This window comes from Juglans microcarpa x Juglans regia, chromosome 2S (genome assembly GCF_004785595.1).
Source record: "Juglans microcarpa x Juglans regia isolate MS1-56 chromosome 2S, Jm3101_v1.0, whole genome shotgun sequence".
In the NCBI taxonomy this organism is placed as follows: Eukaryota; Viridiplantae; Streptophyta; class Magnoliopsida; order Fagales; family Juglandaceae; genus Juglans; species Juglans microcarpa x Juglans regia.
The window spans coordinates 8,185,943-8,202,992 of record NC_054597.1 but is presented as its reverse complement, the minus strand read 5'-3'; the positions used below and the strand labels follow the sequence as shown (position 1 = coordinate 8,202,992).

Genomic DNA, 17,050 nt, shown 5'->3' with positions numbered 1-17,050 from the left:
GAGGGATTCAAATTAGTAACCTCCACCTCTACTTCATAAGATATGGCGTGTAAATGGATGTGAAAATAAATAAATAAAGAATAATACTATGTATAATTATTGTAAGCGTTGCAGTCATTTAAAAAAAAAAAAAAATCTATTATTAAAAAATTAATTTTTTTCATGTAAATCTCATATCTATTTTTTTCAAAGTGATTGTACGGTACTTGCATACTCACGACTACAATTATCATTTCTCATAAATAAATCAGATTGAAATAATGATGAATCAATTTAAATAGCATTAAATAGATTCACCATTTAGGTTATCATATATTGTGGCAATTAATCCAACTCACAAAAAACAATAGATAGATGGGGTCTGGCTTACCTCCGGTTGATATTCCGCCGGTTTGGGCCGGTTTCTACAGATCAAAACAGAATGATACAAGAGCAAGTTTTTTATCTTTTTAAGTTTAGTGCAGTAGACTTACAAGGCTAAGATACAACAGCATCACATTACAATTCACACCAAGCAGAATCCCTGACAACATCTTCTCACATGACCCAAGTTGAGAAAAACGGCTTACATAGTAACTAACACATGAATAAATACACCTGGCTGTGCTAGCAGAGCTATCTTCAGCATATACAACTATTGGCAGCTTCTGATACAGTAGACTCATAAGTTAGGCTGCTCAAAGACCCAACTCTAGCTTCAGTCACCAGGAAACAGATAATCATTTACCCGCAGTGAAAAGTGATCTTTCCATTCACCAAGGCTCGCAAAAGGCACAAGACCACAGAGTAGTGGCAGAAACAGGAGCAAGATGGTATAGAACAGAAACCGACGGATCCAGTAGGGTAATATAACATTGCCTTTGGTTCCTTGAGACACATTGACAGGTCCATGGAGGATAAGGAACAACGATGATGTACATACATTAGAAATGAAATGCAGCAAGCACAGTGTCTCCCAATATAGGAGCCAATGATATCCACTCCCTCCTAGTGTGTCCACACAAAGCTTGCCTGCAAAACCACAGGCAAGTCCTAACAGCAAAAGCATGAAAGTGACTGGCATTATCTGTTTCGTCGTTGCTGAACGCTGGAGAAGCAAACAAGCAATTGTGACAATCATTAAGATGCCAAACAGCATTCGACTCACAACTTGAAACTGACACCTGAGGATGTGAAGCCCTGAATTAAAAGATGCCATTGGCTTTGGGATCCACCAAGACTTGGACTCCTGAAACAGAGAAAATAACATAATCTTTCCCCTAAACAAGCAAATTAGCATTGGGAAGAAATGTAGATTTATTTATTTATTTATTTTTTAAATCATCTGTTATATGCTGAGTAGTGCAGAGTCTTATGTGAGTCCTACTCATGTCAAGCGACTGATTTGTAGATTGGAAAATTTCTACAAATAACTGCAGCAGTAAAAGAAATTGTTTTTTTTTTTAATTTTTATAGGTAAACGAGAATTTTATTGATAAAAGCAATAGGCATAGCAAAAGAAATTGAGTTCCACTAAGAGATAACCTTGGACAAAACAAGTCCTGGGAAAATTTTGGAGAGCGCAATCTGTTTTGCCTCTATTATTCTATCTTATATGAATGTAATTTAGGGATATTCCAAGGGGTTGGCTCAAGTAGTAAAGGCTTTGGTCTTGGTGGTATGCTCTCTCCAAAGTCCAATGTTCGAATCCTACTGAGTGCAAACAATCTCTAGGGGCCATCAGATTGGAGGATTTTCCCCTTGAATTACCCGAGACACACTTGTGGGAAACTCTTTTCCGAGGACTTGTGCACCTCTGGGATTAGTCGGGATGCTAGTCCTGGACACCCAGTGCCGATAAAAATAAAAAAGGATATAATCTATGTATTGGAGAACTCACATTATTGGATTTTATTTTGAAATACAATCTATCTAATTACCATTTAATTATCCAAACAACATATATTTCTTACTCTTTTTCCCTATTGCTACAAGAACAGCAAATTTATAATAATATGTGAAACTAAAAGCAAGTAAAGATGTGCAAAACACATCTATGTGCTGTGAACAAGATTATCAAACCACGGAGAAATGATGCTTGCCTGGGGTGAAGGTGTGCAAGATTCAGTAGCGTCAGTAATCCTCTTGTATGAAAACACATAAGCACCATATAACAGTGAAGCTGACATGAAAAGCAAACCAGTAACAAGGCAGTCTACGCACTTTCTGAGCAGCTCAGCATGTCTCATGTCTTCTAATTGGGTCTTGAATTTTTCAGCTTTAAAGGATGCCTTTGACATACCCATGGCCAACTTTGATTGCTCTAGATGATTTAAATCCAAGTTGAGAGCCAGCTGGGTCTCTTTCAACTTCAATCTTTCCATTGTAAGACCAAGCTCCAAAGTCTTAAGGTCATTAGAACGGGTGTGCTCTGTGACCGATTTCTGAATGGTGCTAACCATGGACTGTCCGATTACAGAACCAGAAATGCTTGGCAAGATACAAGCCAATTGGTTTGTTTGCCCATGCAGGGCAAACTCCTGATTACCGGAATCAGTTAACGTATTCTCTCTTATCTCATCACTGGTATTTATTAGATCCTGACATGCAAAAGTTTGCAAGAATGCCTCTGACTGAAAATCTTCTCTACCAGAATTGCTCATGCAACCTTCTTTGTAAAGACTCGTAGGTGAAGCAGAACCTTCTACTTTTAAGTTGCTAAAATGCTGTCCTCCCTTTTCCACATATGAATCATTGATCGCTCTAAGTGTCCTCAAGGTGCTCCCAAATGACTTCTCAAAATTATTCATAAAACAATCGCATTTGTCACCAAAGACCTGCTGCCACAGAGGCAATCAAAAGAGGCATGAAGATAAAACTTTAGCCACCTGTATTGAGTGATGTTGGCAAGAACTACAAGGGGAAACTTAACTTGTAAAACCAGAGTCATGGATGAGTCAGCAGTTTAAGATCTGGCTTACATTGACTAGAGATTCTCTGATTGCCGAAGTGCAGATCTACAAGCAAGAATGAATCAACACCGAATATATCATTCAAACTCAAACACATATCATAAGCATGTTAGAATAAGTACAAGAGGTTTGCCCCAACAGTGCAAAATATTAAGAATTGATTATAATTTCCTTGGGCATGCCAAGAATGATAAATGGGAAGCAATGTGGTCCGGGACCAAACAGACCCCTCTAGGTTAGTCAAAGTTTAATCGGATAAGAGGGCTAGGATTATACCATTGAAAGATGATCCACAGAGATCCTTCCACGTGCTGGGTCTTTCGTTTCCAGAACCTAGAATCAACAGTTTTTTTTTTATAAGTCAGCAACAAAAAGCAAAAAAAACGAGGCACATATATCAAACAAGTTCCATTTTATATCTACGCAAACGATACTTTCTGCAAGTGGCATATGTTACACTTCCAAACAAGTAAAACACATTGTTCATTACTTATTAGTCATCGTGACAAAATTTGCTCAGTAAAATTATTTGAATTCAGAGGACCTCCACACAAAGCACTTAACTTTTCACATGGTGATAGTGTTTTGAGTTACGCCAAAACTTTCTTCTTTTCTAATCATAGCCCATGTCTGAGTTCTCTACCTAAGATTGTGTTTGGATGTTGAAGTGAGTTGAGTTGAGTTGAGATGATAAAATATTGTTAGAATATTATTTTTTAATATTATTATTATTTTGGAATTTGAGAAAGTTAAATTGTTTATTATATTTTGTATTGAGATTTGAAAAAATTATAATGATGAATTGAGATAATTTATAGTTTCAAACGAAGCCTAAATCCATTGGGTGAAAACTTAGAGTGCATTTGCATTAAAAAAAAAAATCAAAAATCAAAATCCTGTTCACCCAATTTAGGATTTGACAATCCCAATCAAATAAAAAGATTCAACAGCAAATAAGAATAATAAGAAAGGACCGAAATTAGAAGGAAACCCGCCATCAAAATCAAAGCTTCGCCACTAACCCAAGATTTTCAGACCAAAAACAAAAGACAGAAATGACCAAAAACAAAAGAAAAAAATAAGAACAAAAAAGGTTGAGTTTCGAACCAGAGCAACAAGAGCTGCGACCGACATTCCGAAAGGGAGAGCAATCGCGGCCACATTACCCTCGCTGCGCCGCGCAGCACCGAGAAGGAGCCTAGGGCTTCGGCGTTTCAGCACCAAGCGCGTGGCCGGAAAGGAAGAAGAGGATGAGGACGAACAAGAGGAAGACGAATAAGACAATAAATCCGATCCACCTGGGAATACCCTTCTCTTCTTAATCTTCTTTTTCGTCGTCTTATTCTTTTGGACCATGGTGATGGGCTTCGAATTATCGTCGCCGGTGGAATCCTTAGATAAAGGAAGTGAAAGGTCTTCGACCGCCGAATTTGGAACTGAATCGATGGTGGGGGCGCAGGCACTGGATTGAAGAGGTTCCTGAGGAGGCGAGGCAGCGGCCTCCATGGAAAGGCAAGGGTTATGATTCTGAATCTGAAAATTGTAACATATATTTTCCGACAGACAGAAAGTGGGAGGAAGGAATTAAGGAATCAAGAAAGTACGTCGGAAGTCTTAACTCCGAAGTTTGATCCTTTTTTAAAAATAATAAAAAAAAACTCCGAAGTTTGATACTTGATTGGTTTGAGGAGTGGGTCCCAGATTCCCACGTTCATTTTTTATTTATGATCACGTTCATATTATTTGGATAAGTGATTCTTATTTTTCTGTTCATTTTCGAGATGTTGAGGTTGCCACAATATTATTTTTTATCTTTTATTAATTTTTATTATCATATTATACGAAATATTTAAAAATATTTTACTATTCAAATATAATCTTAATCATAATCCTCTATCAATACAATAATTATGTCAAAGAAATAATTTGGATAAATTTTATACAAGTATTTGTACAAAAGGTAGACTTTATCTAAAAATAAATAAATAAATTATTATTTATTAATAAAATATATTTATTTTATAAAATTAATGTATTTAAAACTTATACTCTAAATTACTCTCATCATAATTTTTGATTTACACTTCTAAATTTTGTCTACTGTTAGGCTAAATAAAGGGAACCCGATATTGGGCTTGAGCAGGCAAAAGAGGCCCACTAAAGCCCAGCTCATTAAAGAAGAACACTTTATCCGGTGAACCAGTCGAAGGTTGAGAGAATATCTCGCAGGTATAGGCTGGCTATAGATTGCCCGCGGGGAAGGCTGACAGGTTTGGCGTCGAGATAAAAATTTTATGTTTTGTTTGAAAGTTTAAAATATTATATTTTATATTATTATTATTTTAAAATTTAGAAAAGTTAGATTAAAATTTAAAAAAATTGAATTGTTTATTATATTTTGTATGAAAATTTAAAAAATATATAATGATAAGATGAGATGAAATGTGAATTTTGTGTTTTATCTTATGTTTCAAACTAGTCATTTTTTTTATATTTTTAAATATTTAAAAAATTAAAATATCATTAAAATTTTTTTATTTAATCACTAAATAAGGGTATCGATAGAAATATCAATAAAAAGTCATTGTTGTTCTTGGCTTCGCGTTACGAAAATTGAGAGAAACTCATATATAGATCAGTCGATATTATATATATATATATATATATATATATATATCTATATAAGTCACAAATAAAAGTAACAATTAGAATTTAGCCTTGGTATTATTTATCATCAACAAATACATGAAACTCATACATATAACATACTACTACTCCATATTAATATATTTTATTAATCTCTACCACTCAACTACATCATGATGAAGATGATCATGAGCTTGAGCCACAGCTCTATTGCCATTTCCATTGCCATTTTCACAGAATTCATTTCCCTTAAAAGCACCAATCACCATATTCTGATCTTCATAACCCGTGCCTGATCTTCCACTACTTGCTCCATAACTATCCGGATTTACTTGTGTCCCAAACGAATAAAACCCACCGCTAAAACGCTGAAAATCTCCGTTCGCCAATACAGAATTAGCAGTAGTACCACTACTACTCATGGCTCTGTGAATCTGATCATTGTAATTAGTGCCATGATCGGTGCAGGAATCAGTCGGAGATTGGTCTCCCTGTCTAGCCATGGAAGTCTTGTCTCCTTCGGTCTCCCTATACTTGCCGAGGTAGTTCCTCAGGGGTCCGACATAGTTCTCGAACCCTAGTATCGTCATGGCCCACAAGAGGTCGTCACCATTAATGGTCTTCCTCTTTTCTCGTTGGCACTTGTCTGATGCTTCACCGGTGATGAAGCTGATGTACTCAGAAACACATTCCTGGACGGTCTCCTTTGCTTCCTTAGAGATTTTGGCATTAGCCGGGAGCGATTTCTTCATGATACGGCTCACGTTGGCAATAGGGAGGAACCGGTCTTGTTCTTTCAAAGAGATCTGCATGATGTCTCCGGAGGAGGGGCTCCCAACGTCCGGGCTGGTTTGGCTTCTTTTTCCTGTCATGGAGGACAGAATATTTATATCTATTTCTGGGGAAAGAAGAAAGAAAGGCTGTGATATATGGGTGAAGGCAGGGATTTGATCAGGAATCTATAGTACTAGGAAGGAGGCATGCATGGGCTCTTTTTAAGCTAACAGAAGCTGGGAAAAAGAGAGAAAAAATAATGCAAAAGTGCAAAGGCGGTTTGATGTGGACAAATAAAAAACAAACAAGCATTTGGTGACTAACAATCTATGAGAATTTTTCTCACTTTCATCCATAATTAAGAACAACTTGATCTTATAACTTATAAACCATTGAAATTTTCTATTTTTTGCCATTTATAACTAAACATCCAGTGCCCTGCATAACTTACAGCTTGTTGACATGATCGACACTTTGATACGTACATGGCCAAATAATGATGGAATAAATTAATCCAGAATATATATAAATATTAATGGTCGATCGACATTAATATTAAATCTAGCTAGCTAGCTAGCTACTGCATGCGCGCTGTTTACTGGCCGGGTTTATTAATATTCCAGCAACATATATATATATATATATATATATATATATATATATAATATATGGCCTGGCCTGTTGATCTCAATCTTATAAGGAAAAGGGATGTAAAAAAAAAAGGAGGGCATTAGCACATATTCTTCACTACTTTGCCCTTTATTTTTATCTTTCTAATATTCTCTACATCACATCGGGATAGCGGCGCCACCACGCATGCATGCCATTTGATCTCTAGAAGCAGTTTAGCCTCAAGCTCCAGCCAGCGATCAGTTAATTAATATATATTGGAGGATCATGCATCAAAATTAATTGTCCTAATATTTAAGAAATTTCTGCTGGTTCTTAATTATAAGTTCTCTGAAATAGTTCATAGAAAAATCGCCTTGTTCCCTTGCTTATACCCTTTTTCTCAATGAATTATTAATTTCATATATACATCGATGATCAGCCTGCATATATATATACATGCAGTAGACCACATGAAAATAATAATCATGACTAAAGTAGTATTAAAGTTGTAAACGTCAGGTCGGTCGGCATGCATGCATCCTAGCTAATAATTAGTTAATTAATTTCTGAGGATTTATATAATGCTGTGATGAAGACTGTTTACTTTCTTCTTCCCTTTTTCTAGCTATGAATCGGCTTTCATTTGCCTTTTCAATTCTTCTTCCTGTTTACACGGTTGTATATATTCTTCTTTATTGAAATATGCTCTAATCAGCAGCTTGCTTGTTTCATTCATGATCGCTACTTAAAATTATTAATACGACGCATGTAGTGATTCAAAATTCAAACCCTAGCCTATTATATATAATATATATATATATATATATATATATATATATAGGTTAATTAGAACGCAATTTATTAGAAGCTAGCTACGTACGGCGGCTTATGATCAAGTCTCAACAGCTATCTAGGCTTGTGACAAATGCCGGCTGCCTTTATATATTTAGCATTTAGCAACAGCCATTAATGCCGCTAATTACCTGTTCACATTATACGTACAGCTAATTATTAAATTCACATGATACTTAATTTGAAACTGTCTCTAACAATGTAATCTGATCATATCTATCTCTTGCATGCAAGCTAGACTTACGCGTCCTTAATTACTGATCTGATCAGTCTTTATATATTATCAGAACATTATTTCATTGTTTATGGGTTCTTGATCAAATCATTCACACATAAGAATATATTATATGTATTTTATGAAATCCAAAATTACAATATTCAAACAAAAGGGTTTGAAAACGGTGGATGAATGTGGATCATTCCCAGGGCTGATTAATAATCACTTTTTAATCGTGTGCTCTTTCTTGCAAAGATAGAAAAATTATATTTGCAATTCTCATTTAAGAACTGTATGTGCAGACCTTTTATTAAATGAAAAAAAATATTATTTTAGGATAGATATTTTTATATTTTTAAAAAATTTTAGAAATAAAATTACCTAAATTTATATAGTTCTTAAATAAAAATTGTATGTAGCATCTCTAGCAAAGGTATATATACTAAAATGCATAACATTTAATGCTGCTGCTGGTGGAATAGCTTATAAAAATAAAAAACTGACAAAATGTTGGTCATCATGTCGGGAAGCATCCGAGCAAACAATACATCACCTGAGGCAATTAGCATATAAAGATCGTCCTTGACCATGCTTTTATATATATATATATATATATACATACATATTGCCGACCTTAACTGATCTGGATCATCAGGCCGCCGGTTAGGATAGGGTTAGACTTTGCTTCAATAAATATTAAATGTTTACCATCAAAGTAGTGTTAGTACTGTTAATTATGTGTAAATTTTAGATCTTGATCACAAGGCCAATTGAGTATTTATCTGCATTAATTAAAAGATATATTAGTTTAGATCGGTTGTGGTACATCTAGATGATCCCTTACATAGAACCTGGCAAACTACGTATATATATATATATATATATATATATATATATATATATATTCTTTAATCATGTAATCTTAATTATAACTTATAAAGACAATTTTGTTATATTATAAGTACAAATATTAAGGATATAATTTAAATAATTAAATTTACGTCTTTTTATCAATATAAACTTTTAAAACAAATTGTGATTTCACGGAGAAATAAGTAAGAAGAATTATTTTATGGTCAGAGACAAGAAGTCAAATAAGCTGGAATTGGTCAATATTGTGCATAAGCATATGTTTCTTAGCGTCAGATCAGAGCTAGGCTCCTAACAAATTGTGTCTAGACTTACGTTCATCATTCAAGCAATTCTAAAGCTTCGTTTGGAAAGTAAACCCATCTCAATTCACCTCAATTTATCATTATAATTTTTTTAAATTTTAATATAAAATATAATAAACAATTCAACTTTTTCAAATCTTAAAATAATAATAATAATAATAAATAATATTTTAACAATATTTTATCATCTCAACTCAATTCAACTCAACTCAATTTAACATCCAAACACACTCTTTAATATAGGAAATCATGTATTACGCTCCGGTTTCATCATATTCATCCACAATAGATCCTTTTGGGCCACGCTTTTTAGGCTCCATAAGACATTTTTTATTGCACCTCAAGGAAGGAAGACCAAGAGTATTCACCCCCCAAGAGCTAATGACATCTTTTGCATTGATCCCCCAACAAATTGGAGATTCTTTTTTTTTTTTTTTTTGATAAGAAAAGAAATTTCATTAAATAAAAGATTACAAACATTAGTCAAGCCATAGAACTTGAGAAAAAAAGTCTAGAATACTATTCCACCGCATATCAATGTTTTTCACATTTTTTGCATTTCTAGCTAACCGATGTGCAACCATATTACCCTCCCTAGGCACATACACAAAATCACATTCAACAAAACAGGATGAAAGAGATTTTATTTCTTTGTATAATAAGCCAAGCAGTGATCCCTCCATGCTGTTTTGCTTTAATGCCTCCACCACCAACAAATAGTCAGGTTCTACTAAAAGTTTTGAGATTCCCATGCTCACGCACAGCTGAAGGCCTCTGAATGTAACAGTTAACTCAATTGCTTCAGCTTCCTTCACCTTATTCTCAACCTTACTAGCAGCCATCAACACATTACCTTGGTTATCCCTCAAAATTGCACCAAGACCAGATTTATTTTGATCTTCAAAAATGGCACCATCAACATTCAGCTTCAGCACACCTACTGGAGGGGGCTTCCATCGAAAATGGTTCTTCAACTGAACATTTGATTTTAATTTGACTTCTTTAAAATTTATGGTCAACGCAACAACATTCTCAGCAACATTCTTTGGGTTCAATAGCAACTGGTCATGTACCATCTTGTTTCTTCTATACCAAAACCTCCATGTCAAACAAAAGAACAATGGTAGCTTCTCCTTTAATACGCCCTCATAGAACTTCAAAGCAGTCTCATGAAATTTCATTCTGGAATCTATCAAAAAATCTGGAAACATTTCTTTTCAAACACCCTGAAGACAAGCACAACTAATCAAAGCATGATGAGTATCCTCCACCTCAAACCCACAGAAACATCACTTCCCTTCAATTAATACATGTCGTCTTAATAAATTCTCTGTTGTAGGGAGCCCCTCTTTACAAGCATGCCAAACAAATATTTTTATCTTACTTAGCACCTTCATCTTCCATAACTGTTTCCCTAAAATCTGATGAGTCCCAACCATAGATCATTTTACAAAGCTAGAACCCATTCTTGCCTTTATGAATACGTAACAACTTATTACACTAAATGATCCACTTCTCTCATATGCCCAAACTTTGCTATCCATTGAATCTCCTGGACAGATTACTATTTTAAGAATGTTAGCCACCACACTTGGATTGAAAAGAGCTCTAAGTTTATTTACATTCTACATTCTTGTATCATTATCAATAAGTGTTGCCACCAATTCTTCTTGTGTATCTTCTGGTCTAAACACCCATTCTGAAACAAGCTCAGTATGCCCTGGTATCCATTGGTCACTCTAGATTCTTATAGCTCTACCATCTCTAACAAATTGGAGATTCAATAGAATGAGTTTTTTGACATGGGCTTCGCAAATTTTTTTGGTCCAATTTTCATGCACAAATTTATAAGAAAAAAAAAAGTTTCTACTCATAACATTTCAAACACAAAAATCCCTCACAACTAGTACTATGACAAGTCACTTCAATGACTTCTTTTTATTAGCATCTACAAAACATCAACAGTGTTGGGCATATTTAAAAAAAAAAAAAAAACTTGTATAAGTTTGTAGTATTTTGGGCCTAAATTAACCCTTTAGAGGATGACGGCCAACAATATCCTACCGAACTGCCCTTCCTTTTCTACATGAACCTGGGTGGGGGATGTTCAGTGCTATGAAATTAGGGATGGCAAATCGTGTTTTTGGATCGTGTTCATGTTGTGTCAAATTATGAACATTCGATTATATAGGTTAACCTAAACCCAATCTGTTAAGCTAAACACGTGTCAAACTTCCAAACCCTAACCCAATTGATTTAGATAATGGGTTGTGTCATGTCAACCTTTTTGATCCGTTTAATAATTAATTACAAATATGTTAACACAACACAACTCACTTAAAGTTTGTTTAATGTAAACGGGTTGAACTAAAATGCATAAATTATTTTAACTGATTAATATAATTTTATATAAAAGTTAAAATCTATATTTATTAATGACTACAATATCTTAAAAAATATATTTCAATATATTTCAAATTTTAACACATAATAAAACCAATATTACAAACCATACAATAACAAATATAAGCATAGGTCTAAAATTACAATCCCAACAATATAAACAATAAAAACATAAGCATGTTAAGAAATACCAATATTACAACTTAACAATAATAAAATTTTAATTTTGAAATAAATTCAAAACGTGTCAAAACAAGTTGATTTCGTGTTAAGCAGATTGATTCGTTTATAAATCGCGTCTTAACAGGTTAACCTGTTTGACCCGAACCCGTTAACATCAAAGCTAGACCTACTAATTTCGTGTCGTGTTCGTGTTGGGTTCATGGGTCGTGTCGTATATTTCCACCCATATCTGAAATTGTAGTTGTCGAACCCTTGATTAATCATAATTCAAATTATCTCAAGGAGAAAAATTCTCACAAGTTTGGATCTTTGCTCGTCTTACAGCCCATGTCACTTTGTTGTAATTACACCTCTATGTCGCTTATGAGACTACTAGAGTCTCTTAAATAATTTTACACTTCAAGATCAAGAGAGTTGATCAAAATAGTTGCTCTAGAAAATTGTAGAGAGACAGAGAGCCTTTCTGTACATTCACTTTTCAATCTTATAATTAATGTATATAAGACTCTCATTTATAGAATTTTCTAATGGGTGATTAATTAGCCTTCTTAAAGTTAAGTGCTAGTGGTGGGGAGTACTTAATTAACTCGTCGTCGTGGAGAGTTAATTAACTACTTGTAACTTCCCTACACATGTGGACATAACATGGGTCATGGAGTGCCCACTACTAACATCTCTCACTTGTCTACAATGAGTGTTATGCCCATTAACAATCTTCGCCTGATCTCTCGATCAATTATTCATTATACAAAAAATGAAGCGTATGACCTGACGAGAAGGCAAATGGTAGAAGTACTATATTAAATTGTCATCATCTTACTAACATAGTATATCACTCATAAAATCTCGTCTATGCCCCGAAATATTTGATCTCACTAGGTCAAGGGTCCTTAATCCCTCATGAGTTTTTATAACTCAAAGCAATTCTTGATCTCATATTATATAATATACTTATGATTATCTCGAGTCATACTGACATAATTGCCCGGACTATGAGTCATAAAATAATACGTAGAAATCCAAATAACTTCTCTAAACACTCATGTCAATTTAATTAGACTTGACTATTGTTAGTGCCTAAAAATCGCGCAACAGGCCAAAAAGGGAGAAAGAGTCATTCTCGGCCAGCTATAACGATTTGAGTCTCGATTGGTGTAGTGTGGAGCCCTTGACAGTGGTCTGGTGCAGTTGTACTGTGTTCATGCGTACATTCATAATAGTGAAAAAGAATAAATGCAGAAAAAATAAAAGAGACGGAGACATACCGACTTACGTGGTTCGGAATAATGCTTACGTCCACGAGGGTTTGGGGAGGGGAGAATCCACTATAATATGATTGTTTTACATCTCTCATGGTCTCTCATTCTTGTTATACAATGGAGATTAGAGATCTATTTTCTGAAGGAGACCTTGTCGTTGGTGCTCTGGTCGCAAGGTTGAAGAAGTTGAAGGAAAAGTCGAAGTCGCAGTTTGGAAGACGAAGCCCTCTCTTGAAGTCGTTTGGTCCATTTCTTTTATCCTTTGCCCATCCATCCTTTATGTCACATCACATCTCCTTTATGTCTCATCCCTTCTTTTCCTTCTAATACCCTGACACCCTTTTATTTTCTCGAGCTTTTGTTCCCTTCTTCACTCTCTCTTTCTTCCCTCCCGATGAGACCCCCAATCTTGGGCTGGGCTTGGAAAGCCACTTTGGAGCTGAGATATTTTATCTCCTCCAACTACTTCCCTAGACATGCTCCGCGAGACCGTATCATTCATGGCTCTAAGAAAATATGCTAAAGTAGCAATATCAAATCTTCATCTCATGATATAATTCCAAATTCAAGCACATAGGAATATATTTTATTTTTTTATTTAATAGGTGTGGTAAAATCTCATTGTGAGCTAAGTGACACAGATTTGGTTATTAGGAACATAGTTTTAAATTTCATTCCGTTCCGGCCATTACGACTGGAATTTTTCATTCTGGTATAGTATCTGGTGCACTATATCTGTCATTCTGTTTCATTCCAAATTCTGGCCCATTTTGGTCAAATTTCTGCCCTTTTGGGCCTTATTCCGTTTTAGATTGGTTTTGTAATTTTCTTGAGCTTGGATGATATTTTTGTAAATTTTAAATCTAGATGGTATTTAATTAATTCTAGAATATAAAATGTATTTATATAATTTTATTTTTCTTATAACTTTAAATATGTCCCCTCATTCTTTTCTTTTTAATATCATTATTTTTAATAATTTCTCTATTCTTTTTATTTTTTTTCTTTATTTTTGTATCTTAGCTCAAGTTTGTGATGTTTTCAATGTATATTCATTTTATAAATCTTCAATTGTTCTATATATATATATATATATACACACACATATACATGATACACACTTACATATATATGTATTTATTCTATTAATTGTTAGTTTATATATACATATAAATATAAATATATAATATATAGTTAATCTCAAAACGTTAAACCAGAATACACCAATATTAAAATATTTCTACTTAAACTGAAATGATTACCAGAACGGGATTTAAAACATTTGTTAGGACTGAAGAGAATACGAGAGAAGATAATGATATATATAATGAAAAACTCAATTTTAGAGTCTATATACAGACCAAAATCATCCGAACCATATAAACTGTCCCAAAAGTCTACTTGCACTCGACCTGAGGAACCACCACGTACCCGTCCCACCACGTGAAAAATTGAGACAACATGTTTTGTATTTAACCCAAATGACAGAACACCAACATTCACGAATACAGCAAGGTTCGTCTTCTTCGTCTACCTATGAACAGAGCAAGGGTCAGGTCTTCTTCTCATCTTCTTCGTCTACCCACGAAGACGAACATAGATTAGGTTCTTCTCATCTTCTTCTTTTTCTCATGCCCTAAAGAGTAGATTCGGTGATTTTGAGTCTTCTTCTCATCTTCTTCTGGTAGGACCCCTTTCTTTATGAACAAAAATCAAGCAATTTTGCTTGATGAATAAATTCAAGAAGAAAGCTCTTAGAATAAGTTTTTTTGAAATCTTTACTTTTGTTCATGATCTTAGAATCCCTATTTACTTACTTCAAAAAAATAAATGGGATTAGACAGATGTTTAATATGATTAACACAGACAAAAATATTCAAAATCATGTTAATATAAATGACAAAAGGTACTGTTATTTGATTTATCAATTATTTTAGTAAAAAAATTGATGTAAAGAGCAAACTAGCATTAGAAAGGCACTACGTGCAAAGCACAGGTTTGGGAACATCGTTTTTGAGCGTTGAAAGTATGATATTATGCAAACAACATATAATTACACATGGAGACATAGCATACATCGGGAAAAAATCTAAAATAAATAAAATAAATAACACCCAAGCTACCTATCAATGCGTTCTCCTTCAAAGCACAAATGGATATGCTGCACCTGAGGCACAAAAAAGGCAAGAAATCTGACTTCCAAAATAATATATTTAGAAAGCACCTAAGACCTATTAAAATGAAAAAACAATGTGAATAGATCTGTTCTTCCTGAAATAAACAATGCTCATACCCAAAATAAACTTTGGTAAAGAGAATAGATATGTTCTTCCCTTTATCGGCATTAGCACATTTTCCTCACTGCTCAAAGACGACACTCTCTCTCTCTCTCTCTGTCTTCTAAACTGCCAATGCTCTCTCTCTCAGACTGCCAACGCTCTCTCTCTCCCAAAAGGCACTCCCTCATTTCTCTTCTTCAGTTGGGTTTCATTTTTCCTCTATTTTTGTGTTTTTGTTCTTCTTTTCTTTTGTACGTTTTTTTTAAAAATATATCGGCTGATTCCCCCAAAGGTACCCAAAGTCGAGTACTTGTAGCAAACTGGTATACAAGTTTGACTCACTAGCCTTTTGTAAAAAATAAGACTTCATTATAAAAAAGTTCTTTTTTTTTTGTGAAATTTATTTATTTTTTATAAAAAAATTTGCGCAAACTCTTTCTGTAAATCCATATTACCATTTTTTTAAAACTTTAGTATCTAGACGCTCGCAGTTACTGAAAATAATATTTTTTTAAGGGAAATTGTTATCATGGATTCATCAGAAAAACTTACATCTATGACCGGATACATTCTGAGATGTCCCCAAATCAAACATGACATCATAAATCAAAATAATGCATTTGGAGCTCCACTTATACCTATGCTATTTCCTTTTGTAACTGGTCCGGTCTTCACTATTGTTGATATTTTTTATAGACAAACGTCCAAGAGACAACTCTATCTGCCTAAACAGAGACACAACCTCACCCTTCATAGAAAGAGATGACTCAACCTCTACATACAAACGTCCGAGAGACGAGCTCTTTTTTTATTTTAATTAAAAATAATGAAATAAAAAAGGAAATCAGTAAGATATATGAGAAAAAGAACGAATTACAGTTTGAACGAGCTCCAGTAGACTTCGAAATTTGTGATGGCCAGTGAAAGCAACACACTTGTCTCTTTTTCAACCACAAAGGTCAGATATGAAAGGTCTAGTGGTGGTGAGTTTGGCGATTTGGCGTGTGTGTCGAGAAGAGTTGTCGAAATGGGCGGCGCATGAGGACTACGCATAAATGTGCATGGCGAGTGAGAACCATGCACATTGATTTTCACAAAACCACTTTCCTCCAAACGATTTTCGACCTGTGAATTTGCTTGTGCTGCGCGTGTCTCTCATGAGTTGCCGGAAAGCTATATTTTTGACCTTGAAGAAAGCAAAAAAAAACTAAGCAAAAAAAAACTTGATAGACAAGGTGAGTGAATGGAGGAATGAGGGAAGGAGAGGAGGAGTGTTGGGATAAACCGGTTATCAAAAGCTAAATTTGAAGTATTGCAGTGGAAATAAACAAAATAAAAATAACGACAATCATACACATAACACTAAGATTTAAGTGGTTCGGCTCAATATGAGCCTATGTCTACTAGCTGGATCGGTCTCAATCAATTCACTATCAACAAAGATGGAGTACATGAGATTTAATCAACAAAAAACTCTTTACAAAGAATCTCTCTTTCCCTCTCTCTCTCTCTCACTTCTCTCTTTCGAGCTGCTGCTACCTAAAAAATGAAGTAAGTTTTGAAAAACGAACGCTATTTTTTATTTATACTGAAACAGTGGACAATAACTTTCGAACATTCGCTCAAGCAAGTATCGAGCAGTGCTCGAGCGAACGTTAGGGTTATCATCCTGCTCGAGCGGATTGTAGAGTGGGTGTCG

The 17,050-nt window shown here is 34.5% G+C and overlaps 2 protein-coding genes across 3 annotated transcripts; both read right to left on the bottom strand.

The window, feature by feature from the left end:
* Positions 1 to 425: 425 nt before the first annotated feature.
* Positions 426 to 4,595, bottom strand: LOC121251844 (protein CPR-5). Of its 2 annotated transcripts, none has more exons than XM_041151228.1 (5): positions 4,059 to 4,595; positions 3,228 to 3,284; positions 2,961 to 2,996; positions 2,082 to 2,819; positions 426 to 1,228 (listed from the first exon to the last, which is right to left on the bottom strand). In XM_041151228.1, the coding sequence occupies exons 1-5, from the start codon at positions 4,455 to 4,457 to the stop codon at positions 698 to 700; spliced, it is 1,761 nt and encodes a 586-aa protein (XP_041007162.1). In that variant the 5' UTR covers positions 4,458 to 4,595; the 3' UTR covers positions 426 to 697. The 2 variants fall into 2 exon arrangements, with proteins under 2 accessions (XP_041007162.1, XP_041007163.1); XM_041151229.1 differs by having other exon boundaries at positions 2,082 to 2,816.
* Positions 4,596 to 5,650: 1,055 nt separating this feature from the next.
* Positions 5,651 to 6,698, bottom strand: LOC121251846 (nuclear transcription factor Y subunit B-like). The gene has a single exon (XM_041151232.1). The coding sequence runs from the start codon at positions 6,467 to 6,469 to the stop codon at positions 5,753 to 5,755; it is 717 nt and encodes a 238-aa protein (XP_041007166.1). The 5' UTR covers positions 6,470 to 6,698; the 3' UTR covers positions 5,651 to 5,752.
* Positions 6,699 to 17,050: the final 10,352 nt, after the last annotated feature.